This window comes from Hirundo rustica, chromosome 1 (assembly GCF_015227805.2).
Source record: "Hirundo rustica isolate bHirRus1 chromosome 1, bHirRus1.pri.v3, whole genome shotgun sequence".
Classification (NCBI taxonomy): domain Eukaryota; kingdom Metazoa; phylum Chordata; class Aves; order Passeriformes; family Hirundinidae; genus Hirundo; species Hirundo rustica.
This window is the reverse complement of record NC_053450.1, coordinates 22,894,117-22,921,605: the sequence shown is the minus strand read 5'-3', so window position 1 is coordinate 22,921,605 and position 27,489 is coordinate 22,894,117. Positions and strand designations below refer to the sequence as shown.

The 27,489-nt window shown below is 41.1% G+C and overlaps 1 protein-coding gene across 6 annotated transcripts in view; it reads left to right on the top strand.

The window, feature by feature from the left end:
* Nucleotides 1-1,190: 1,190 nt before the first annotated feature.
* The window catches only part of CPQ (carboxypeptidase Q), a 145,417-nt gene continuing 119,118 nt past the window's right edge, over nucleotides 1,191-27,489 (top strand). The window contains exons 1-3 of one of the 6 annotated variants that reach the window (XM_040078134.2): nucleotides 1,251-1,277; nucleotides 7,302-7,452; nucleotides 20,494-20,951. In XM_040078134.2, the coding sequence (XP_039934068.1) occupies nucleotides 7,304-7,452; nucleotides 20,494-20,951 (607 nt within the window). In that variant the 5' untranslated portion in view covers nucleotides 1,251-1,277; nucleotides 7,302-7,303. Of the gene's footprint in view, nucleotides 1,278-2,081; nucleotides 2,106-7,301; nucleotides 7,453-7,710; nucleotides 7,837-9,379; nucleotides 9,402-20,493; nucleotides 20,952-27,489 lie in introns of those variants that run through there. The other 5 variants (XM_040078152.2, XM_040078180.2, XM_040078160.2 and 2 more) reach the window with 5 other exon arrangements.

The window sequence follows — 27,489 nt, the reverse complement described above, 5'->3', positions numbered from 1 at the left end:
GACTCTTAAGGACTGTGGCAGTTTGAGAAATATGTTGTTTCATCCCACCAGCATGCTCCCTGATCTATATTGCAGAGGACACAATCCCAGCTGGAAAAACATACTGTTCAGATGCTGTACTGAAAAACAGAAATGAAAAAATATAGATGAGTCACCTCAGATATAGAGGTGGAGGAGTCAGGTTGGCAGCAACAGCCATTATAATAATGTGTTTCAAACCCCTCCTCAAGGTACACACCCATGAAGCTCATTAGTATAACAGTCATTTCACTGAGGCAGAAGGTTCATGAATATTGGAATACGGTGTTGAATATTAGAGGGAAATTCTTCAATATCTTCCTGCTACAGCAGCTTTTTGGAAATGCACCAAGGGCTTTGATCCTAAAATCCTTACCTCTAAGTACCTGGGTAGTCCCATTGACTTAAACAGAATAAAATGAGAGCTTTAATTCAAGTGTTTGCAGATTAAGACCCATGTTTGTATTTTAAGATCTTATCTACAGAAGAAATTGCACTCATTTACCTAAGTGTTTTTATAAACACACCTTTATTTAAATGAGTGTGATGTTACTTCTGCAGGCAGCCACCACCTGAGAAGCAGTGGCCCTGCCTCAGTTCCCAGGAGTGTGAAGGCAGGAAAGGCTCTTAGGCAGCTAAAAACTTCAATGAACTAAGCAAACAAGAATTGCCATGCTCTGAAATACTCAGAAAGATGCTGCCACTGTGCAGCCAGCAGGAAAGGCTCCTCGTGCTTCATCCATTTTCTGTGGGCTCTGGCACCACTATCACACATTCCCTATAAAAGTGCAATCGTAGAATCACGACAGCATCGTAGAATGGCTTGGGTTGGAAGAAACCTTTAAAACTGTCTCGTTCCAATCTCCTGCTATGGGCAAAGACACCTTCCAGTAGATCACGTTGCCCAGAGCCCCATCCCAGCTGGCGTTGAGTATTTCCAGAGATGGGGCATCCAGAACTTCTTTGGGAGGCATCTTCCTCCAATACCTCACCAACATCGCAGGCCCTCGCACGGAAGATCTCAGTCCCCGGGAAAACCCGCTGGTAGCGGATGATGTTTTCCAGGCCCCCGGGGTTGGGCGGCAGCGGCCGGGCCGGGCCCGCCTGGCCCTGGGGCGGGCTACGAGGCGCCGCGGCCGGGGGCACCGGCGGCTCCCGGCCCGGCCCCTCCCACCCCCGCGCCGGATCCTCCTTTCCCGTCCGCAGCCGCCCGGGGGTCAGGGCTGTGCCGGTGCCGCCGCCCGATCTGCACGGGGAAGGTGCGTGTTCGCTCTGCCCACCGCCTCATCCTCCTTCTCCTCCTCCTTCTCCCCCTCCACAGCACAGGGCGTCCCCGCGGGCTGCCGGCGCTCCTCCGCCGGGCCGTAGCGCTTTTCCGGGAGGTTTCTGCTCCGAAGGAGGGGCACCTGGCCGCCATTCCCGGCTCCCGGCTGGGCTCAGCCCCGGCTCCTTGTCTTGCTTTAGAGCCGTGCAGCGTGTGCTGCCTTTCCTCACCCCTCACCCCTCCCGCAGTGGGGCCTTCGCCCGCTCGGCCGCAGCCCCGGCGCTGCGGGCCCTGCTCCGGGTCGGTGTGCTGGAGCCCCCGGCCTGGCTGCGGGGGTCGCGACCGCCTCGCTGTATCCGCTGTTCGCTCTTTGCTGGAGCGGCGGCTGACACCAGCAGGGTCGTACTGCAGAAGCATGGACGTTCCATCCCGTGGCACGGCGGAAAAGGACCTGGAGGTGCTTGTCGACAGCCGGCTGATCATGAGCCAGCAGTGAGCCCAGGTGGCCAAGAAGGCCAATGGCATCCTGGCCTGTATCAGGAATTGCGTGGCCAGCAGGAGCAGGGCAGGGATTGTCCCCATGGACTGGGCACTGGTCATGGTGCGCATCAAGTACTGCATCCAGTTCTGGGCCTCTCACTGCAAGAAAGACACTGAGGTGCTGGAGTGTGTCCAGAGAAGGACAACAGAGCTGGTGAAGGGTCTGGAGCACAAGTGCTGTGAGGAGCGGCTGATGGAGCCGGGGCTGTTTACCCTGGAGAAAAGGAAGCTCATAGGGAACTTATTCCCAACAACTGCCTGAAAGGGTTGTAGCCAGGTGGAGGTCAGTCTCTTTTCCGAAGTAATGAGTGACTGGACAAGTGAACATAGCCCAGATTGTGTCAGGGGAGTTTTAAGTTGGACATTCAGAGGAATTTTGCAGAAAGAGTGATTAGACACTGGAATGGACTGCCCAGGAGGTGGTGGAGTCAGTGTCCCCGGGAGGTGTTTAAAGAAAGACTGGACACGTCACTTTGTACCAGGGTCTAGCTGACAGGGGGGTGTTCGGTCAGAGATTGGACTCAGAGATCTCAGAGATCTTATTTTCCAGCCTAATTGATTTTGTGATTCTGTGAAACAAAATCCTTGCTTACCCTCTTGTTCCTCTTAATTTAAAAACAAATATGGACTCGAAGTTGGCAGTCACACAGTGCTTGGGGGATGCATAGTCAGTGCTAGACAAGGCATGATGCTCTGCCATGATCCTGAAGTGAGCAAAGTTGACAGCAGTCACTGACTGAAAGCTAAAAAATATATAAATATTGTTAAAAAAATATATAACAAACTTAAAAAAAAAAAAAAAAAAAAAAAAAAAACACCAAAAAAACACATGAAAAAGATAAAAGTTCTGTGGGCTGAACTGGATTTGACTAAGGTAGCATTAGATGCAAAGAAACCTTTTGAATGTAGTGGTTATATCTGCCAAGTTGTATGTGTGCTCAAAACTACAAAAGAACTAGAATTCAAGATACAAGCACAAGAATTCTGTTTGCACATTAAATACTTGTTTTTTCCTCCAAACTTCAATATTTTGAGGATCTTACTTTCCTAAGTGCTGTATGAGCCCCAAAAGTGCCTGCTCAGACAGTGCCATACACAAAGGCACCTAAAATCCTAAGGTGTTGTTAAGTGAGTCTTAATTTTCAAAATTTTGCTTGTCTGTTGTTTTTGCTCTATTCAAAATTAGATTAGTTCTTGCTGTTTCTATAGACAGTTCTCTAGAACTGTTGTAGGAGTGTAGGAATCTATTGATTAAAGGGGAGTATGCAAGTGTTTCTTCTTACAAAGCAATACTTGGGATGGCTGTAGAGCAGACTCCCTGTGTGGAAATGGAATAACTGCTTGTATCTTCATCTATCTTTAATGCATCTCTCTATTTTAGCTCGTGAAAATTCGTAAGATTTAAGTTAGGGTGACAAAAGCTGGCCTTGATTTTGTTCTGGTTAATTTTCTGCAGGGATGAAAGCTTTTATTAGGAGTCTTTCTCATGCTTAACCTGTCAGTTCCTAAAATCATCTTCCAGTCTTGTCTGCTGCTCCTTCTGTTACTGTTTATAATAAAACCTGTATTTCCACAAAGAAATCCCACAAAGCCTACTATGTGCATAAGAGTTCTTACGTCCCTTGTTTCCTTGTAAATTTTGTCTAATTCCCTTAGACATATCTACCCTATCTTGAGTAGAATCTATTTATTGTCCCTTGCAATCAGTTTTACTTTACCCAAATTTCTGTCTTTCAGTTGAAGGCTGTGCAGATAAAGTTGAATCAAGGCTACCACAGCTTTAGAGATTCACACGAGGCCTTTGTCTTACCTGATCTTGTTTCTTGGTGTTTAAAATACATATAATTCTTTTGAACAGTGAAACAGTAAGATACTGAATAAGAACAGATTGCAAATCTGGGCTGGGGAAGAACAACCTGTCATTGACCCCTGTTGGGAGGCATCTGTTAGCAAAAGCTCATATAAATTGGTATTTGTATTATAGCACAGTTTTGCAAATGCCTGTGTGTCTTTAATGCTGATTGGAGAAAGGAAGCAACTTATAATATCTTACTGTTGATATAATTGCAGAAACTCATAATGCACATGGGATTCTTTTATCTATTCCTGCTATATTGTATAAAACTTTCTTGTTTTAAGATTGAAAACTTTGCCTTGTCATTTCTTCCTTTCTTTCTGATTGTGGGTGGATGAAGATGAAGGGTGGCAGTACATCTAAGAGGTAGCAGCTGCAGGGGTGAAATATTTTGCCTAAAGAAGTACTTTGTGGGTAGAAATGTACGAAATGATTACAATCTTGAAGCTCTACAGTTCTTTCTCTTCTGTCTCGACAGGAAATATTATCTGTCAAAAACTGCATTGCAGTAATCTTTCACTTTTTTGTTACCAAGTGCCTGAAATAATCTCAAAGTAGTGAAGTAAATGTAAGTTCTTTCTTCAGTTGACCCCAAGTCACTTATATTTTCACTGTGATGGCAGTAGTGAAGTTTTAGCTCAGATTTGTAATCTCTTAAATGCCAATTACTCGATTAAGTCAGTATTTTTGCCAGAATCTTTGAAGAATGCTTTGCTCTTTTTTGTTTCAGTTTTACAGTACAAGGAAAAATTGTATATGAGCTTGAAAAAAAGGTTAACCTTGTTAGTCTGTAGTTTTAAGAAATGATGTTTTGGGTACCTTGATCTTACAAGAGGCTTGATTTCTGATTTTGAGATGGAGAGAATGGACCAATGGTGGAAGGTTTGCTTTTAATTTACTTATTTATCTATCTACCTACCTATTTTTTTTACTTAATGGAGAATATTCATACACCTGGCTCATTTGGATTCTTCCTTTTTTTTCTGTACTGGTATTACTAATAGTAATATTTTTTCAGGCTCTTTAGGTCTAATTAATGTAGGTCTCTTCTATGAGTTTTCTTCACAGTGGCTGAGAGAAAAATGTAGAAATCCTTTTGTTGCTGTTGCTGCCAAGAGAGACTTGATAGAAAGAAGTATCTAATGAATAGATGTGTAGATTAAAATACAGCTCTAAGAATTTATGTATTTTGGCAAAGTACTTGGTTTTTTGTACTATACACTGCAATCAGAGGTATGGCAAAAGACCTGTGATCTTACAACCTGACTTTAAGAGAATACTAATGCTGTTTTAAAAAAGCAAATATATCAGTCAAATTTATCTCAGTTCTCTATGATAAATTTTAAATCAATGATCATTATGTAAGAGGAGGTTAATCTCAGGTCACCTCTCATAGACATTCCTTACTTCATAAGAGTTATAAACTAAGATTATTTTAAACTTGCCTGAGTGAATCTTGAATCTTACATTCAGTACAACAATAAGAGTTTCTACAGGCTCAGGATTTGCCGAAACCTGATTCATGACTCCACAGACTCAGACTGTGAATTTACCTAAGGCAAGTGAGTCCAAAGGAATTTTGTGTTTTAACTAGCCCCACAAAAAGGGGGGCATTATTTATTATGCATGTGCCAATAGTAATTTGAGAAAAAAATGTTCTTTTTTGCAGTGTTAAAATATGATGTGAGCCAATAGGCTCCATTGGGAAATTTATCTGTAACATTTGCAGACCAGAACATAAATTTGATTTATCTTAAATTGTTTCTCCTTCTACTCTGCACACATTTTGAGATTAGCATTTCAGCTTCTGTTGGTTTATACCGTTCTGAAACACAAGGTGTGATCTTCTAGTTCTCTCTCTGGTCATGTTCTCCTATACAAAACACAAGTCCTCTTTTGTGGCAGACTATGAAACACTTCTTGGAGTTTTAGTTTAATGAAAATATTTATTGCTTTGGAAGCAGAAAGAATTGTAAGCTACTGATTTCTTTGAGATTGATCACATGATCAATCTAAGAATGAATCTGTATACTCTAGTGGACTATTAATATTTTCTCCTATGACAACTAGGTAAGGCAGACAAGTGCACTACTAATCTTAGGTAATCTGTTCAGTACTGCTGAAAAATACATAGAGCAGACAATTTCTGCCCAGCAATGCACTGTGAGATACCCAAGAAGGAAAGCAAAGTCAGCTTGGGTCTAATTACTTGTTAAGTTTGGTTGTCTTGAAATAGCCATTGAGTTAGGAATCTCTAGAGGGTTTTCAGTTGAAAAAAGTCTTAGGAATAGGCTTGGAAAATTCTATGCAGACTCTGAGTTACTGCTCTTATCCTTTTTACCTGCAGCTGCTGCAGAGTTTTCCACCTCAGCCACCCAAGTGGCTTTTGGTCAGCCATTCTACCCAGGTGGCAGTGAAAGAGCAGAGCTGTCTGTTCCTCAGAGTGCAGGAATTTCTGCAGTCCAATCTTCCTTTGAGTAGTACATCTTTATTTTCTCTTTGGCAGTAACCTCCTGGTACTAATGCTCATTATTAATTTCTACAAACAATGCAAAATTGCTTTTTATGGATTGGTTCACAGCTGCTGATCAGATGGACAAGGTTCTGGTGCAATTGAATGTCAATTTGAAGGGCAGATGAAATCGAGATGTAGTTAAGCCACAACTGATCCAAATCTGTGTCCCACCCAGTCCAGGCTCGTAAAATAGACATACACTGATTTTAACATACATTGCTCCAGCAGCTAGGGTTTGTGATTTGTGCTTCATTTTGGACTTAGATCTTATATCTGAAGAGAAACCTTGCAGAAAGAGTGGTAGAGAGCAGGAATGTCTCTGTGGCTGCCCTTTGGAGGGTAACTGAATGAGGGCAGATGTGCTTGTCTCCAGCAACAAATGCCACCCAAGTCAGCAGATACATTTGGCTTTGCAGTGCTTTCTGGTGTACCCTGCAGTTGTTAGAAGACCTGGCATAGCCAAATGCAATGTATCCAGTAAAGATGGATTGTACTAGGCTCTTTGGTAGTTGTTCAGGTTTGGACTGTTCAAGCAAATCTGACAATGAAAGAGGTATATGAGAAATATGAGGCAGATTTTTTAACAGACCATCTTGTGATAGGACAAAGGGTAATGGTTTTAAACTAAAAGAGAGTAGAGTTTGACTAGAAATAAAGGAGAAGGTATTGATACTGAGGGTGATGAAACTGGAACCAGTTGTCCAGAAAGGTGGTAGATGCCCCATCTCTGGAGACAGTCAAGGTTGGGTTGGGTTGGGCTCTGAGCGACCTGATCTAGTTAAAGCTGACCCTGCTTGTTGCAGGGTGGTTGGACTGAGTGACCTTGAACCTGTCTTGCAACCCAAACCATTCTGTGATTCTGCAGTGACTTTCCTGAAAATCCAGAATAAGAGCAGTTGAGCAGCTGAAGACAGGAATGGGAGCATAGGAAAGTTCCTTTGAAGAATCTTACATGAAAATAACTGTTGGAATCTTACCAGTATGTGAACCCTAAATAAGAAAAACAGATGCATACTGCATAAATAAAAATTAGAGTAGGCACCTGTCTAATGTTACCTCCCAAAATGATCAAAATGAAACATGCTGTCTTACATTGCCTGTCCTTGCAGACATGTGGCACAGGAAGGATGAAAGTCAACTATTTTCCCTGGAAAACATTTTCAGCTGTGGTGAAACAACACTTGGGCTGTTTGCTGCAAGCATCACTGCAATTGTGGGTAACTGTGGGTATAAACTGAGCTGCTGCTCTGAAAGCAAAAGGTAACTGCTGTAAAAAAAGCCTTAATCCAGGAACTAACTAGGATAGTAAACTTGAGAAATGTAGGCTTCTTGCCTGCTCTCCAGGTGTTCATATCTAAGTTCTTTGTGCTGAACAAGACTTGTTGGTAAACATGGATTAAAGGGTGTAGGGTTATTGTTGCCCTCAGATCTGTTTCAGGGAGTAACTGGGAAGTTGTCATGGGAAACAGAATCAAAACATAAGTGAGGTCACATGTGGTGAAATCATCATCCTGAAAGGATCACCACTTCATTAAGAAGTCAGATGCTTTTGAATGAAGGAGCGTTAGTAACTTCTTGTGAACTCTACTTCCATCAATTGCCTCTGCTTGCAAGCTGATGTATGTGATAAAATGAAAACCAAGTGTAAGTGATCCTCCAATACAGGTTCCATTTTTATTTGGAATTACTTTTAATTAATTAAGAGATTGACATTTGCAATATCTGGATTTACTGAAGGATGCAGAGGCTCCATTTTCAACTCGCACTACTAACACCAGAGTCACAAATGTTTGCTTTACTCATGCTGTGGATAAAGCCCTCTGAATTTTATGTAGTTATGACTGGGCAATTGTGTGGGTTTGAAAAGCAACATTTATAGCTAAATCAAAATAGAGTGCTCTGGATGCTTTGTTTCTTCAAGCTGTTGTCTCCGTAGTGGTTGGTCTTGTGACTAGAAACAGTTTAAGGCCACATTCTCAAAGCTTGTGCTTGCAGAAAGTGGTTTTGGAGGAAGAACCAAAGCTAGAGATATCTTAATTCCCTGAGCTCTGCTCATTTTGGTAGCATTGTATATAAATATCAATTTAAAGAGTGTCAAAATAGTTTCACTTTCTGTCGTGTATCAGGCATAACTTGTCCAGCAAAGCCAGGAGGAGTTTGTTGCTGTCGCCTGCCATAGCAGGAGGATAGGAGGAGCAGTGGGGGTATGCAAGTGAAGCTGTGGGCTCTCTGGGCTCTGTTTGGCTAAAGTCCCTGTATGCTTCCTGGGCTCAGGTGCAGTCACATACCTGAACCTGCTGTGTTCTTGTTAGTGCCGATGAGTTGATTTTCTCAAAGGCCTCTTTGGAGTTTGGGACCTGGCACCTGTGTGTTCACTTTTCCTTTTGTAATCTTAACTGTGCAGAAGTATTTAAGATCTAGGAGGAAACTCCTGTCTGTTTTGTTTCCTCCCATACCTTCTTGGCATAATCTAATCTCTGAGGATTACTGTTCAGGGGCAGTATAAGAATCATGTCAGTGCAAAGTCAGAGAGATGTCTTAACATTTGCACAGAGAGGGTTGATCACATTTTGTCACTGTCCTCTCTATATAATTACTGTGTTTACTCTATAACATATTTTGGGGGAAGGGGTTGTTTGTGATTTTTGTTGGAGGTTTGTTTGTTGTTTGTTCCTTTTGTTTTTCTCTTTGATTGCCAGTTGATGTTTTGTAACATAACCATTTGCTTCAGTGCAGCAAGCTTTTTATTGTCTGCTCTTGGTAGTGTCAGAAGAAAGGGACTGAGTGGTTATGCTAATGTCTTTCATGTGCCAACTGAAGCACTTGGAGGTGTCACTTCTGGGTCTCTCCTCTTCCAGTTGTTGGTTTATCTGTAGTTATAAGGCATGTTTCTCTCAGTGTGTCTGTGCAGTGAGTAGCACAGGAGCCCTGATGATAACAGGGAGGTGTTGAACATTGCTCAAAAAAAAAAAAAAAAAAAGAAAAATTAATATGTCTGTTGTCCTAGCTGACTTTTTATCCTGCAATAGCAAAATGATTTGAAAATTTTTGTCTTTTAAATGGCAGTAAAAAGTAGTTAGAAGTTAAATACAGAATCAGAACTGCCCTGTGCATGCTAAGTGCCATGCTTCATGATCAAATGCATGCTGCACTGGGGAGTTGCTTTGATGAAAAAGTGTTGCTGGAGCTTTCTTCCACATCAGAAGGAGGTCTGGTTTTGCTAATTTATTTCTCAGAATTGGCCAAAACCCAGGTTTCTCTCAAGCTCTTTAAGTAAAGTGTATTTATCTTGCTAGCAGTCTCTTACGTTCAAGCTTTTTAAGCTGCCTTTTTTTTTTTCTTTTTTTCTTTTTTTTTTTTTTTCCCCCACATTTCAGTGCATTCTGCAGTTGGGTGGTGGCCCCAATTGTACATTTCCACTGAACTGTAGCAACTTGTTTCTAAAGTTGGTATGTTGGAATACAGTGTGATATCTGAGTACCAGTATTATGCTCTAGTAAACATGATGAAATCATAAATTACATACTTCATAATATATCTCATTGAAATTAATATCTTTTCCCACCCTTAATATAAGTAAAGCAATGTGTACATCATAAAGATAATTTTTATGTCAGTTGTAATGAGAAATTCTTGATCCTGTGCTTTTTTTTTGTATAGTTGCATTTACAAATTCATCCTTTGTTGCTTTGGAAAGGGAAGTTTCAGTGGGTGTATCCCAAGTAAGGAGGGGAAAGACTAAAATAAGAGTTCTTAACAAATCTTGCAATACGTTGACCAGACTTCTCAGCTTCACAAAACCACTTGATTGCTTTTTACTGTAGCAGTAATGAGGAACTTACTTTTTCTTGTGACTGTAGAGAAAGACTGTATGAAAAAACATGAAAAATGAAAAAGATACTCAAAAAAGTTACAGTTATTTTTATCTGGAAATTTTGTTTGTTAATACTCTTAAATATCTTATATTCAGCATTGCTGAATGATTATTGACTTAATTTGGAATTATGGTGCTACTTATAGTTTGTGTACTGGGATTGTAGATGTATGAAGTAGCTAAAATGGTTGGATACTTTTGAAAATGTTGGTATTGCCCTTTTTTGGTCTTTTTCTTTAAGGTGTTTAATGTGCATAACTTTTCTCTGAACCTGCTGACTTAAAATGAAAAATTTTGTTCCATATGCAAAGCAAAAAGTGTTTTGTAGATATGTGGTTGTAGATGAGTATTATTCTTGTCACAGATGAAAATGCTAAGAATTTAACTTGCAAGTTTCTAATTCTGAGTGGTATATAATATATATGTAGTTGCAAATATCTGGGCAATTTTTGTTAAAATTCATTAGAAAAGTTGGTCTGTTACACTCCTGTTACACATTACATAATTAGTAACTAAGGTGGCTTAATTTGGTGGTTCATTTTGGCAAATGCCCTGACCCTTAGTAGTGTAAAGTGTAGTTGCCTTTAAAACTGAGATTTAATTGTTGGAAGGAGAAACTCAAAATATTTCGATTTTCTGGCCAAAATTTAGAGCACCACAGAGCACACACGTGTTCTGTAGCACTCAAGAGCCTTCTGCTGGAACGCTGCTTGGAGGCTTGTCAGGAGGTACCTTTGATCACCAGATGTACGACAGTGGGATTCCTTTTGGCTTTCACAGGAGTGGCAGACCAACCTTTGACAGTAACGGCCCTGTGGCTTGTCTCTCTCATGGAGCTCTCCAGCTCCTTTTTGCCCAGACTAGCGAGACAAGCCGCAGTTAGAAGAAGTTTTCTCGGGGTTCTAAAACCCAGGAGGCGGCTGAGAACCTTTCCCTTAGCACGAGAGAGCAAGACCCCATCGGTGGCAAAGGACGAGGTCTGCACTTGATCTGGAGGTGAAACCAGGGCTTTATTCAGTCTTTTTTCTGTGGTCCTGCCCCAGACCTAGCCTGGGTCACGAGCCCCGTCTCACTGCCTGAACCAAGAGCCCTGAATCAAGAGGCCTGACCACACCTGGCTCCAGCTTATATCCAGGGAGGAAGGAGCTCTGGGAGGGGACAAGCCAATACCCAATCAGGGATAAGGTGGGAGTGGAACAGGGTTGGATTACATTCAGGGAAGGGGACTGGGAAGAATGTGGGAGGTGGGCTTGGGGAAGGGCAGGGACAAACTTCAGGATATTACATTTTCCAGGAGAACAGGGGAGTACAGAACAAACGTTTAAAAAACCCAGTGTAAAAATGAAATACAATTTGAAACCAAATAACAAACAGCAACACAGCCTGTGTTGACTGTCGCTAACAAAACTTGATTTGCTCCTCTTACAATGTCTGACCATCACTTTTAGCAGCTTTAGCTATCCAGAGGTGTGAATTGATCATTTGCTCATACCTTCTGTCATAGGCTTCCTCCTGGTAGGGAGGTAGGTTTCATCATTTGCCTGGATGCAGTCTGCTAGTCTTTCAGTTAAAACTCAGAAGAAAAATACTTAACATCCCGATTTGTGGGAATGATTTAGCTTAATACAGGATGTAAGATGTCTCTTTGAACATGTTTTCTAAAAGAAACTTAAGTTTAGAATTTTGCATAAAAGAAGTTTAAGCATTGTTTAAGCATAAGAACAGAAGTGGTTGTGAGAGAAAATTTCTGTGGTTATGTTGCTTCCTTAAAGAGGGAGTGCTTTTCACCTGTAGGAAAGGCTGACACAAAAATATGCAATTGTTAAAAGTTTGAGTCTCAGTAATTTATGAAATGGTACAAGATACCTGTCTTGCTTTTTATACTCGGGCAATACTTGTGGATTTGAATGAAGTTAAGCATAAAAATACCAGGTAGTATAATTGTAGCCCTATTCTTGTATGTGTTGATTTAATTGTCCAAAATCATTCCCTCCCATCAACAAGTTGTCTTTCAGCACTGTCAGCTGGCTTTAGCTATATATTTTGGCATTTAATGTAATATGAACAACACTGTATTTTGGTGTCATTTTTTCCTAACGGCCTTCCATTCATTAGGTGTTTCTGTTCTCTTCAGTTCTCATCTAAAAATCCCACTGAATTCATATCTTTTGCCTCTGAAAAGATAATGTACTCCCTTTTGAGAACTGTATTTTCCATGCTTATTAAGAAGAATAATATCAGCTGCTATGTAGCTGAGGCATTGTTCAGTGCTTGTGGGTTTTTTTGTTATTCTTAACTTAATTTTTGTCTGGACCACACTGTTTCTTGGAGAAGTCGCTGGCTGATCATTTCTGTGGCTTTGCTAGTACAGTATTCTGCACATGGGTTATGGTGTGATTCTTCAGGATTATTGCCATCCATTTTAGCAGCAGACACAGAATAAGAATATATCAAGGTAGTCTGTTACCATTCTGAGGCTTGGAGGTGAAGAAAGAGGGAAGAGTGGCTCCTTTTGCTGCTTCCTTTCTATGTTAAGCTGCAGTACTTCCCCCATACTGACTATAAATAGTGTATGAACTTCTGCCAAATGGGGAGCTATGGCTGCGGTGTCTCTTGGAACGTTTGGACTTTCTCAGTCTTTGGAGTTCTTAAAACTTCTCCCTTTCTGTTCTGTCTACATAAGTCAATATCACTACTAGAGCCTATATAGTCATAGTTCACACTTATCTTTTCAAGGATTTCAGTACATATCTTCAGTTGTGGAAAATCAAAATAGTGAAGGAAAATCAAGGAAAATCAAATTCTGAAGCTGGTAAAAGTAAAGCAGCTCAGGTGTTTCCTTTGGTGTTTTAGACTTTTTGAACTAATGATAAGATTATCCAAAGCCTTATATCCATGTTGCATTGTACTCTTTTTTGCCTTAGTTTTACATGTCAAAAGGCTAATTTTAATGGCTTTGTAATGTAAGTGATAGCTTCAACTGTGTGTGTTCCCAAACCCAAGATTTTCCAACTGATTAAATGTTCTCTCAGATGAGGAATTATGACAATTCTGAAAAAGCAGTCTCTGAGGAATGTCTGCTTTTCTGCTTCACTCTTTAAGATCATAAAGCTTGTATTTCCCCCACCACCCCATCCACCCCCCCTCCTTTTCTTTATAAGTGATAGAAGAACTTTGACTTTATTTTTAGGCAGAAATCTCCTCCTCATTTTGCAAGTTCACCTAGCCTTCCAGCCATCCTACTCCGCAGCTGTCACAACAAACTTTTTTCCACTGCTATTAAATGTATCAGACATCACTCTGCAGTATGTTACTTTGTTACCCTGGGGTTTTTCAGTCTATTTTCGTGTCATCAGAACCACTGTGTGTTTTCAAGATTCCCTACATTCCCTGAAGGAAAATCAGAAGGTGGTTAGGAAACTGGTAGATATTCTGCAGGTAGAGCAGGTCTCTAGCAATTAAGCGGTTAATAGCCTCAATTTATTGTTTTCATTCCTCATTTCCCATAACCATGACTCCTGTGAACTCTCTGTATCCTTTTGTCTGTATTTTCAGCTGGGATTCTGGAAAGCTTTGCCGCACTGGAGAAGAAGCAGTGCTCTAGCTTTGTTTATCCTATTTTAATGCCCTCTGCTCCTCTTTCTGTTATCTGATTGCTATAGACAGTAATCAATCAGATAGTAATCAATCTCTCATATGAGAGATTCTTCTGTACTCTTTCTCTTCTTTTTCATCTGTAACATTTAAGTAATTTATATTGTAATGATTTTAATGGTGGAAATGCCAGTTAACCTAGTTAAAGATTGGGTGTGCTCTTCTTTTATATAAGGGCACCCTTAAAAGATGAAGATCCCAATGAGCTTGCACTTTAGCATCAAAGACAGCAGTTAGGTACAAATTGGCCAGACAATAGGTAGGAGCATCCTTAAAGTAACTACTAATAAATGTATCTTCTGACACCCTCTGCACTACCTGCATAGTACTGTGCTGTACATTTCATTCTCTTTCATATCAATTTGAGCTGAAAAGTACTTATTTTCTGCCTTTAGGTTCTTTTTCTTCTACATAACTAGAACCTTTCTCCCTTGATTTTTTAAAACCTTTCAGCTTGTATCTCTGATCTCCTTTCATACTCTACATCTAGTTTCAAAGACATCTTTTGAGGCCTAGTCCAAATTGCCTTTTAAAGCAGGGTCAGCTGCAGCAGGTTGTCCAGGCCCATGCCTAGACAGGTATGGAATATGTCCCTGTGTGGACACTTCACATTCTCTCTGGGCAACTTCTTCCAGTGTTTGACTACCCTCGCTGTAAAAAAAAAAAAAAAAAAAAAGTGTTCTTGTGTTCAGATGGAATTTCATATATTTCAGTTTGTTTTCATTGACTCTTTCTCTTGGTGGAAAGAGCCGGAAAGAGCCTGGCTCTCTCTTCTTTGTTCCCTCCCATCAGGTATTCCTCTCCACTGATGAATCCCTCCCTCTCCTTATAGAGAAGAAAGGAATCTTTTCTTCTCCAGGCTGAAAAGTTAAAGCTCTCTCAGCCTCTCTTAGTAGGGATACTGGATATTCCAGTCCCTTAATAATCTTTTTGGCCCTTTGTTGCTCTCTCCAGCATGTCCACATCTCTCTCATACTGGGAAGCCCAGGAATGAAGAAATAATACAGGTCTGGCTTCTCTATGCTGACTAGAGGGGACTGATCACGTCCCCCCTCCTGCTGGCAACACTCCTGATGTGCAGCCCATCAGGCTGTTGGTCTTTGGCAACATAAGGTTTTGCTGCCTCATTCTCTGCCAACTCCTTTCCAGCTGGGTATCCCCAGCCTGTCTTACATGGGGGTTACTCTTCCCCTCATGCAGGACTTGTTGGACTTCATAAGGTTCCTGCCTGCCTGCCTCCTCATGCAACCATCGAGTACACAGCCACGTCTCCCAACCTTCCCATCATCTGAGGCTACACTCTGTCCAAGCATGCAGGTTATTAATGGAGATTTGTAAAAGTTTTGGACCAGGTATGGACTTTTAGGGATCACCACTAGCTACTATCTGCCAGCTAGATGTCACTCAAAATCCTCTGAGCTTGATTGTTTGGTTGATTCTCAGTCCACTTCACTGTCTGCTCATCCAGCCTATACTTCATCAGCTTCCCTGAGACCTTTATGGAGACTGTCAACTGCCTTACTAATGTAAAAGGGAAACAAATCCTCTGCTCTATCCTCATCTACCAAGCCAGCAGTTTTGTCCTAGAAGGGCATCATGTTTTGATTATGCAATTTCACCTTTGTAAATCCATGCTAATTATCCTGCATCGCCTTCTTGTCCTTCGTATGTGTGGAAGTAGTTTTCAGGATTTTTCTGCCAGAGCTTGATATGAGGCTGACTGGTCTGTAGTTTCCTACATCTTATTTCTTGCCCTTCTCAAAGATAGGAGTGACATGACGAGCGTGGCCTTACAATAATATCAGCTCAATATTTGTGGATGCCTCCCATGGGGCCCCATGGATTTATACATGTACAGTTTGTTTAAGTGCTACCTAACTTGGTCTTCCTCACTCCAGACTTTCCCCTTTAAATGTTCTGCTAGGATTTTGCAGGGAAAAACCTCTCTTTCTGTGAACTATATTCAGTTTTATATATACACACACACACACACATATATATATACACACACACTTCCTTCGGTATGGATCCAGGTACTGCTATGACTGGATGCCCTCTTTCTGCTTCATGAACAATAAAACGCACTGAACAATTTTATTGTCCTGTTATTTTTTATTAATTTGGCTGGCACTGTGAGGTTCATTTGCTGAGTCTTAACTAGTTAGATGTGGAAAAATGAAAAATCTCATTTGCTAGATGATTCACTGAGGTGATAAAGTTGCAGAGACTGGGAAAATAGATGTGTGATTCCTTCCCTGGACTAGCAGTGGAGTGATTCCTGTATTGCAATCTGAGTATGATATTATTTCACCCAGCAGAGAAGTATTTCAGGAAGCTGCTTTTGAACAGATTATGCTGGGATATTCAAGGAAAGCACAATAAATGACATTTCTTTTTTTGTGTTCTTGACCAAGGTTTGAATTCAGTTATATTCCTCTTACAATGTATTGGCAGGCCGTGAAATGCTGTGCAATGCAGAAGTAAGTTGCATCCACAAAAGTTGTGGAGACGTGTCTGTTCTCGTTGTTCAGTGGGAAATGCCTGGAAGAAGTGTATCTCTTAAATGCAGGTCCTCTGGGGCAGCCCTTGGAGTGAGGATGCTGCTGGTTTTGAATGAGGCTAGGAAGAACAAAGAAAGCATTTCTTAGTTAAGGGAAATGTGATAACTGCAGTTGCATCTGTCCATTGAAAAAAATGCATGAAGTTGGTAGCTGGGGGATCTTTGAGTTGGCCAGTACTATTTAAATAATCCCTCTGTGTCTTCTTTGTAACAGCTAAGTGTATCTGCATTTTCTGATAGATTTTGCAGATTCTTAAACAAACAAACAAATCCCTAAACGTTAGGTTTTTGAAGCTAAGTCTATGAAATCGTTGTCTTACTCCATACAGCACTTATCCATTATCTTCCTGGCTTCTTTGTGCATGATGAACTTGGCAAAAATCAGGAGATGAGCATGATCATCCTGAGAAAATGACTGATGTCTCTAGAAGAGGATGTCTAAGAGGATGTAATTAACTGGTTGAGGGACATGGGGAAAGTGCAGAGCATAGCAATAAAAATACACCAATACCCTCTGTGTAGTATAACCACAAATAAACAGTAACTCAGACTATAAAAGGCATTTTGCAATTCTCAGGCAGTGTCCTGAGATAACCCGAGTCTTCTGCTCCTGGTTGTGTAAGACCTTTGCCCAGTCTGTCTCAGAGAAATCTCTGTGATAGATTTATCATTCACAGATGAAATCAATGATGATTTTTTGTTGTTTTGCAAAAATGATGCTTCACTGTGAAAAACTTATTACTTCCTTGATCTCAAGCTTAGTGGACATTTGACTTGTAAAGGAGAATACCTTAGTATTCCTCTATTGCTAAAGCTATTGCCTAAATTGCTGTTTGTGAAAAGACCCATGAAGGCTGGCAGTTTGTGTTGGTTATCATATGAGCTAGGCTTGTTGACTCCAAAATGATTGCATGAGTGTTTTTTGTGGGTAATGGGGTGGTTTTGTTTATTTGCTTGTTTCTGAAATCTGGTGGTTTATGGATCCCAGAAATGTGGTAAGTACTTTGACTTTTTCTGTGTCTCATTTCTGCAGTGCACAGCCATTGTTTCACATGGTATCTTATGGGTGCATGCCTAATGGCTGTTTCAGATGGCATCTTATAGATGCATGCCTGGTGTATTATCCCCCCTTTTTGGGAGCTGATCAGAAGCTCTCATAAATGTTGTGGGTTGCCTCTTCTGTTTGTTTACAAATCTATGCCTCTAAGTGCCTGCACAGTAATATTCACAGCATGGGGGATAAATCAAGAAGACAGAAGTCTGTGTGCAGTTGCAGGGCTGTGATCTTGTTGGGATCATGGAGATGTGGAGGGATAGCTCACATGACTGAAAAGCTGCAGTGGATGAATAGATGCCCTTTAGGAAGGACAGACTGGAAAGAAGAGGAGATGGAGTTGCCCTTTATGTGAGAAGACAGCTGTAGTGCTTGGACTCTGCCTGGGGATGGATGATGAACCAACAAAGAGCCTGTGGATAAGGATTATTAAAGAGCAGACCGGTATGAGTGACTAGAGCAGCTGTGTGTTATAAGCCACCTGATCAGGAAGAACAAGTAGATGAGGCCTTAAGAGCTGGAAGCAGCTTCTCAGTCACAGATTCTGTTGCTCATGATGTGCTTCAACCATCCCAATATCTGCTGGAGGGTCATCACAGCAGGCCATAAGCAGCAGTCCAGGAGGTGCCTGACACAGGTTATAGAGAAGCCATCAAGGACTGGTGCTATGATGGACTTCATACAAGCATTGAAGGGCTAGTTGTGATGTGAAGGTCAGAGGGAGCCTTGGCTACAGTGTCCATGAATTCAGTATCCTAGGAGCAGGTAAAAAGCAAGATCATAGATAGCACTGGACTTCAGGAGAGAAGACTTTGAGCTCTTCAAAGATCTACTTGATATAAGTCTTATGGAATAAAGCCCTGAAAGAGGGAAGCGGATCCAAAGGCGGCTTGTTAATATTCTGGCATGGTTTAACCCCAGATGGTAACTAAGTACCATGCAGACACACACTAACTTCCCACTCCCAGCCCTCAGTCCATAGGGAGGAGACACAGAAAAAGAGGTGCTGTTGTGGTTTAACACTGGCCCAAGGCCAGGCACCCACGAGATTTGCTTGCTCACCCTCCCCTGCCACAGCTAGACAGAAGAGGGGAAAAAAAATTAATGAAGGCTTCATGACTGTGATAAGGACCAGGGGAAATATTTCAAGGACAAAACAGGCTCAACTTAAATAGCAAAATGAATTTTATTACTAACAGAATCAGGGGAGGATAATGAGAAGTAAAACAAGACCTTAAAACACCTTCTTCCCCCCAGCCCTTCCCTCCTTTCCACTGACAGCACAGGGAGACAGGGCATGGGGGTTTTGGTCAGATCATCACTGAGATTTTCTTGCACTGCTCTGGGAGAGGAGTCCTTCCTCTGTGAGACTGTGGGGTCCCTCCCATGGGAGACAGTTCTCTGTGAATATCCCCAGCATGGGTCCACTCACACGAGCAGCATCCAAACCACACCTGCTGCAATGTGAGTCCCTCCCATGAGCACACAATCCTCCCAAAACTGCTGTGATGTGGGGTCTCTTTCCACAGGATACAGTCCTCCAAGGACAGGCTGCTCCAGCCTGGAAACAGGGTCCCCTCTCTCTACCAGGTCTCCCATTGGATCACAGCCTCCTCCAGGCATCCCCCTTCTCCATCATGGGTACCTCCCCCACGGGCTGTGGGTGGATCTCTGCATCCCCCGTGGATCCCCGCAGGCTGTGGGTGGATCTCTGCATCCCCTGTGGATCCCCACAGGCTGTGGGTGGATCTCTGCATCCCCTGTGGATCCCTATGGGCTGTGGGTGGATCTCTGCATCCCCCATGGATCCCCATGAGCTGCAGGGGCACAGGTGCTTCACCGTGGTCTTTATCATGGCCTGCAGAGGAATCTTAGCTCTGGTGCCTGGGGCACCTCCTGCCCCTCCTTGTTTTGCCATGTTTTTTTCCCTCACATGTTTTTTTCCCTCACATGTTCTCTCCTCCTTCTCTTTTCAGATTAGGAGAAAAAAAATCAGTGACTTTGTTTTGATTATCTTCCTAAGTATGTCATCACAGAGGCATTACTAACCTCTCCCATTGGCCCAGTTTTGGCCAGCAGCATGTCCATCTTCAGAGACATCAGGGATTGGCTCTGCTGGATATGGTGGGAAGCTTCCAGCAGCTTCCCACAGGGGACATCTTTGTGGCCCCCTGCTGCCAAAAACCAGGCCAGCCAAACCAGTACAAGTACAAAAACTCATGGGTTCAGATAAGAACAGTTTAGTAGATGAAAAGAAGTGTTATAATAATGATGATGATAAAAAATAAATAAAACCCAAGAAAAATGAGTGATGCACAGTGCAATTACTCAGCATCTGCTGGTCAATGCCCAGCCTTTCTCTGAGAAGTGATCAGCCCCTTCCAGTCAACTCCTCCAGTTTGTGTACTCAGCTTGGTATGGAATATCCCTTTGGCCAGTGTAGGTCAGTTGGCCTGGCTGTGCTCCCTCCCAGCTTCTTGTGCAGCTCCTCATTCACAGAGCATGAGACACTGGAAAGTCCTTGACTTAGAGTAAGCACTACTTAGCAACAACCAAAACATCATTGTGTTATCAATGTTGTTCTCATGCTGAATCCTAACCACAACACTGTACCACTTATTAAGCAGAAAATTATCCTAGCCAAAACCAGGACACTAGAGGCATTGGAACTAAATCTTACATCTTTTGAGTATAAGAGAAAGTACTTTCCTGATTATGAAGACGGAGATTGGGAAGAACTTTTATTCATAAATGGTTTAAGAAAAGTTTTTGTCTGGATATTTTGTGTAAAGACATTTGATTTGGCACTTCTGAAAAGTCCTGCTCCTAACAGAAAGGAGATGCAAAACTCCTCCTTCTTGGGAGCAGCCCTGGGTTTTGATTCATTGAAGAATGTGTTTATTTAAAGAGATGCAGCATTCCAAGGATATTTCTAAAGACCACAACAAAGATTGTGTCCAGTGGTCTAAGGATCTTTTTCATTTGCTTTCAATAACTCGGTCTTCAAGTTGAGTTTACTTTCCCGCTAGTTCTGATCAAAGAATTTTCATGATAAACTAATTTAATTTCATTTCTGTCTGCCAATCCAAATAACAAAAAGTTATTGCTGATAGGTGTATGAGTTTTTTAACTTTTTTTTTCTTTTTGCCTCTGTAACAGGCCATCTGTGGAAAAGAAGAAAAAGAAAAAAATGAAGTACTTATTCTTAATATTTCTCATGAATTTATTACACCAGTATGCTGGGAAATCTTTGAGAAGAGATGGAAGGTCCCTGAAGTCATTTGAAGACATTAAAAATGAGATAGCTGGCTATACTAATATTGCTAAGGCTATTATTGATCTTGCTGTTCATGGAAAGGCTCAGAACAGATCCTATGAAAGATTAGCAGTTTTTGCTGACACCATAGGACCTAGACTCAGTGGTTCAAAAAACTTAGAGGCAGCCATCAAATATATGTTCACTGCCCTGCAGAAAGATGGGCTGGAAAATGTGCATCTGGAGCCTGTGAAAGTACCACACTGGGAAAGAGGAGAAGAGTTTGCAGAGATGCTGGAACCAAGGAATCACAGCATTGCTATTTTGGGACTTGGGAACAGTATTGCAACTCCTCCAGAAGGTAACTCTTCCTTTTGGAATTACATATGACTTGCTTTTTTAACACAAATTGTATTGTACCCCTAGTAATTTCTCTCAGTTGTCCAACTGTGGATTACTTCTTGCTGTAGTAGTTCTGCAAAACAAGGTGCTATTTTCCTGAGACTTTTCTATATGGCGTGGTTATGACTGATGCAGTTTATATTAATATAGTTTGGTTGAACAGACTTGTAAAATTAGAGTTGATTGCTGAATTTTCCATCAAATTTATACCTTTTTTTTTAACACTGCTGAACCTCATTTGCAAAGATTCTGGTCCTCCATTGTGATTGGTAGGAAAGAAGTTCTCCATGGGGTGTCAAGTTAACATGTAATTTATCCTTCTCTTCATGTGCCCTATCTTGCCAGATTCAGCCCTTCACTCCAGTAAAAAACAAGACAGCAGGAAAAGGAGCTGAGTTTGGAGAGTTCAAGCTCCTCACTAAACACAGCAGTCAGTATCTGTGTGTCCTTCCCTTTGTTGTCTCATGCTCACCTTGGAACTTACTGTTCATGTTGTTTACATGCTCACTTTGTCACTTACCTGTCACTGAACTCTGTGTTGCCATTTAGGTGATTGTGTGTGAAATGTTACTCAGGAGCAAGAAAAACCATTAGCTGGGCTTAACAAAATTCTGGTCTTTTCAACCCCAAAATTTTAGATTGCCTACAAACAAAATGATTTATAAGATTCTCTATTTGTACTTATTGATGTGAAGCTTTCAGGATTGTTTAAAGGCCAGATGAGAACCTCCTTCTGTGACTGCTCTCCATAAAAAACAATATACTTATTCCTAGACCACTTCAAAAGCATTTGTATTCCTTTATGAGAAAATAAATTTAGTTTAGGGAATAAAAGGTAACGTTACTCATAATTTTTTTATGAATTGTAAATTTTTGTGATAGCATGCTTTCTGTTTGAAATGAAACAACATATAAAACTGTTTTGTTTAGAAAAAAATATATAGCCCTTCAAAATGCAACAAATAAAACTGGGTAATTTAAGATATGCTTGGAATAAATCATACTTGGTTTGCAAAATTGCTGCTGTGAATTTTATCTGAGATAGTTCTGTCATACTGAGGTAAACACATGCCTAAAATGCAAAGCAACTAGTACTATCATTATCTGTTTGTCCCATGATATGTACAAGTTTTGTGCAAGTCCTATGATTAGTGCTTTAATAGGAGAAGATTTATAGCAAATGTTTAGCCTACAATTAATTTTGTGTCCTTTCCAGTCCTATTCTAAGCTTCCTAAAAAGTAAACTAAAATTAAAAGGTCTTTCCTGGTGTTTAGAAAGTGTTGCTAAACCTGAAAAGAGGACCTGCGGTTTAATTTTGGCAAACGTGTTCACATCCCAAAAAGTCTGTTTTTCACTTCTCTTTCTTAGTTCTGTAGTTATTTGCACTTGCCTGATTTTACTCCTAGATTTGCCTTATTTTTTTAGAGATATTCTGAATTTGCATGTTAAAAATACCTACAGAGGCTAATTATGTCCTTCTTTTTCATCTGTAAAGATTTTATATGTTGAAAGATATGACTGTATTGTCTAGTTCTGGTTTATACTGAGGAATGTTCAAAACCCCCCCGTTATTCTTTATCACAATTTCAGTTTCCTCCAAGATCTGCCATGTTTCTGAAGAGTGTTGGTGCTAGAAGACTTTATGGCAATGAAATCTGTCTCAAAAGAGTGGGCCATTTCTCACACTTCATGGAATAATTTTGATTAAATTACTTACCTTCTGACTCTCCTCCCGTTTGGGCCTGTTCTGATTTCTGCTGGTCTCATCTCGCTCTGTGCAATCTGTGACAGATTTTCGTGCTGGAGAAGGTTGTGTGGGGTAGCTGGTCCCTGGTGAGCACTTGGCTCTTGTTCTTCCGATCACTGGACCATCCTCCTGTCTGATGGAAATGTCTGGTAAGAGCTGCTCGTCACCAGCCTCTGAGGGCAAGAGAATCGGAAGGCATGCTGTTGAGAAAAGTGCCTGTCCTAAAACTCTCACTCATACCAAGCATGGAATGAAAAATGTGTAGTTGGACTATTAAAACCACTGCCTTGTCACTTCTGAGGATTGTCACAGTGCCTTATTCCTAAGAAAAAGGGATAGAAGACTGCCCTAAATCGCATCAGAAATAGTTGAACAATTTCCCTCAGTGAGGGATTATCAGCAGATCTGATATGTCTTGTTTTAGCCATGAAGCTGTGGGAGTATGAGTCTTCCTGTAATCAAAATAATGCAACTCAATGTGAGATGCCCAATGCCAATTATCCTGTTGTTACAGTACTGTTGGTTACGTGGGATCAAACTAGGGACATCTGCTGCTGCTGTGCTGAGTTTTGGCAGAGGGATGTTTTAAAGGCTGAAGACTGTCCTTCAGATGTTGGTTCTTTGATGATTCTTTGGTTCCTTCACAGCTGCCTCTGAAGTGGACTGTGCAGATAATCCCTGAAGTTGTTTGCTGTTAGCTTGATAGTTACTACATGTTTTAAATCAGTGTTCCTATCAGGAATATGTTTCAGACCGCTCAGTTTTAAATCCACTGTCTTGGTACAGCCCAAACAGATCCCTTCCTTAACGCTACTGATGTCTGCTTAGAGACAGAGGACAGTACAGGTGGGGCTTCTTGTCCTCTAAGGTCTAGGAATGAGGTTAAGATGAGAGGGGCTGACTCCCCCATCCCAGCAGGAGACCATTTTTTCCTTTTTCATCTTCTCAGTTCATCTTCTCCCTGTATTTCTCCCTTCCCATGATTTGGCCCCAGGCTTGTGACCCAAGAAGCTAAGAAAATAGGAGACATTGGCAGAAGCTTGAAACTTGGTGCTGGACTTGGTGGCCTTTGGTTCCCTCAGAGTTCCTCCTGAAGCTCAGCACCCCAAGCAAGTGCTCCCACGGGTTCTTCATTAACATGGCAATAGCCTGGCAGCAATTAGAAACCTGGCTTTGGATGTTGGAAATTCAGGGTTTATTTTCCCTTCTGTCACTGGAAATTCAAACCAGTGTTTCCTAAGAGAGATCCAATGGCTAGAGCACATGCTGAGGTTGGTTACTTTCCATTTCAGCATAGACCATGCAAGTGTGGAAAAAAATCTGCAATCCTTCAGGGCAGGAACAGGAAGCCCTAAATAGTAGCAGTACTTTTAGCTATGAAGTCCAAGCCAGTCCATTGACTCCAGGATACCAGGAATGTCTCTTCCTGCATGGCTTCTAACTTATGTCTATGGCATTGAAACCCTATTGGGATGCACACAGAGCTTTTGTCGTTTATTTGATTTTATGAGATTTGCCCACTTTGGCTTAGATACCGAACAGTTGGATGATGTGCAGGAGGCTTTTCAGTACCTTATGATCTTGTGGATAAAATCCTTCTTCATGACTGGGAAATATGCCAAGATGTCAAGTTCCCAGATTCTGTCTGATTTACACAGCAAAAAGAGTAGAGTACAGAAAAGGTTAGATTTTTCTATTGAAGAGGAAAAACCTCCAACATTCTCCTTCTCCAAGTGTATTCCAAGATATGAAGGTGTTGGGTCAAAGAGAAAGTTTTCACTTCCTTTGATCTACTTACAAGGAGGGAGTAGCTTCACTGCCCACTTTAGTGACAGGGAGAGAAGAAACATGAAACAGAGTGATCTTGATTTCCAGAAATCAGCAGGGACTGAAAATGGTCATCACCTTGAAGAAAGAGATTCCTAGGTAACAAACAGGATTGAATATTAGGAACTGCTCAAGTTTTGGGAGCTATAAAACAGGGGATTTACCATATTTAGTCAATGTCCTTGTCTGATTTTCAGTGTTTCAACATTGGCAAAACATAGAGATATATATATAGAGAGAGAGACTGTGTTGATTTGTGGTGGTACTGATTATATCCCCCAAATTCTGAGGAAAATATATATAATTGTTGCTTTGAGAATCCCATAATTGAAGGAAAGTAGTAGTTTAGCAGATGTTTGGCCATAAAGTATCAAAGAATTCATTTTTTTGCATGTGTTTTAAAATGCACTTTTTTTACCCTGATGGGTGACCGTGCCCTTTAATTTTAAGGAAATACTAACAAGCAGAGCCAACTTCAGAGCAGCCTGCCCAGAAATGTCTCCTCAAAAAAGGAACAGCCCCTGGGTTTTTTTATGTACTGTTGGTTGCAGCAAAACTGAAATAATATAAATATGAAGATGATGTATTGGCAGATTTTTTCCTAGCTTTTTTGTTCAAGTCATGGTTGGGTTTGTTTTTTTGCTTTTGTTTTTGTTTGTTTGTTTGTTTGTTTGTTTGGGTTTTTTGTGGTTTTTTTGTTTTGTTTGGTTTTTTTCGTTTTGTTTTGTTTTTTCAACTGACAACATTTAGTCCAGCTGTTCTCTTATAGAAGGTGATAGGAGCTTTGCAGTTGGATAATATGAAAATAGTTCCAGCCTGTTATGTATAAAATGGAGATAATGCATGTTATCTTGAAGTTGCTGGTGTGGGCTATTGCTGTAGTTCCACGATTTTATTAAACCAGGGATGTTGCTGAAAGAAGTGGTCTGGTTCCAGTCCTGCCTGAAGCATTTTGTGCCCAGTGTTGACCCTCCTCTTTTTTATCTCAGTGGTGGAGTGGATTGGGGAATTCAGCTAGATAAACAAAAGGCCAACAAAAAAGTTGTTTTTAATGTGTATTTACCCAGCACCTTGGATGACCACTGATTTCCTGGAGGTGATGCTTCAGGAGGGATTTGGGTACCCCTTTGGTGAGGGGTTCAGTGCTGAGAACAGGGGTTGGAGAGAGTCGTAGGCCTGAGAGCACCATGCGCAGCAAAGCCCTCCTGTCTTCACTGGATTCTTCTTTTTTCATGTGTGAGGAGCTATTGATCGACATGTTGAGACCGTGAGCTGCCGTATTGCGTGCCTGGATTGTTTATTATTACTTAGAGCAGCACTGCTTGTGGTATAGTAATTACACTGCTGTGGATCATAAAAGGTGATATCCGTGAAGGACATCAGACACTGTGGTGTTCAGTGGCCTAGCATTTGTGCTAAAAGTTAGTGCAATGACTTTTCAAAGATTTAGAGAGTAGAAGTAGCTGCATAGCTTTGAGGTGGACATGATGTCTGGGGAGAATGTAGGTTCCAGTTGTTGCTTTAACCAGTGTTCAAGTGAACTGTATGGATTGCCAGTGGCAAAAAACCTGAATTTTCTGGTCTTGTCCTTTTGCAGTATCACCGAGTTGAGGGTGGTTTACCACAAGAATGTTAAGGCCAGGCTGTAGCTATTGAAGGCAGGATTTGCATATGATTTTCTGCATGTGTGGGGTATGCAGACACAGCTGGACAGCAACGTTACCTTCATCCCAGACAGCCGGCGGTGACTGGCACCTTTGACTCGCTAAGAAGGGAATGGCTGACCTCAGCACTTCCTGCCTTGAGCACCTGTGTTCTCAGAAACTGCTTTTTGTGGATCTCGGTGTTGGGTGTCTGATTCTCCCTATACATTGCATAGCAACCTGCTCTGTCCAGGGCTGCTCCTGAGAGAACCTGACCTGTTGCCCCACTCTTTCGGCATCCAAGACTTTGTGCTGGAGGTTGAGACCAACCCATTTTCTCCTAGGATTTGGGCTGCGCAGGAAGCTACATGTCATCACAAACCAAACTGTTCTAAAGAGATCCAGTACTTGATGGAATTTTTAAGTCACATTTGTCAAAAGTGTAACTATTATATAGTGTTATATAATGTTCTTACAGAATGGTACAATATGCTTAGTCTCTGAGCAGTGCATCAGAGCTGAATAGTCTCATATAATTTTTTTTTATAACTGTCCTATGAAATTTTATTTTCATGAGTAATTCTCTTTGCTTTTCCACAGAGTAAGAAGGTTGCATATTCTAGAAGTATTGTTCATATTTTACAAAATCATTCTTCCTGATAAAACCCTCTTCTTAATTTCACAGTTCCCTAAAATATTTAGTATTTTCTTCATATTATAATTCTTATATTAGTACATATTTATATGTGTTGACAGAGAAAATGTGTTTCTAGGTGTTAGAATATTTCAAATTCTCAATACATGCTAATAATTTTTGAGTGAAAAAAAAAAGAAGTTATAATATTAATCTTTTATTTGCTTCAGCCTGACACAAAACCTTAATTGGATGAGGTCATTAGAGACAAAGAATTTGGGTTGGTTTTTTTAAAAATCTAGTTGAAGTTTGTGGAGAATTGCAGGAAAGCTGAACTATTTCTGGAGAGTGTTAGAAAGCAACATGATTTTAAGAGAGGTATGATAGAAGTTGAGGGGGGAAATGTTTTCTGAGCTGATTTTAGAGGATGTTGAACTTAAAAAATTATTTAGTGACAGATCCCTAATCTTACTTAGCTTTAAAGAATATATTTGCATTTTCCCTCCACTCCCCAAGACCTTCTTTCCTTTGACCTGTCCCAACAAATATCTTATTTCCAGACATACATATCTACCTTCATATCATATGATCCATGCAAAAAATTCTAGGTTCTGTGTGACTCTGTGAAAGAAGCTACCTTGCAGA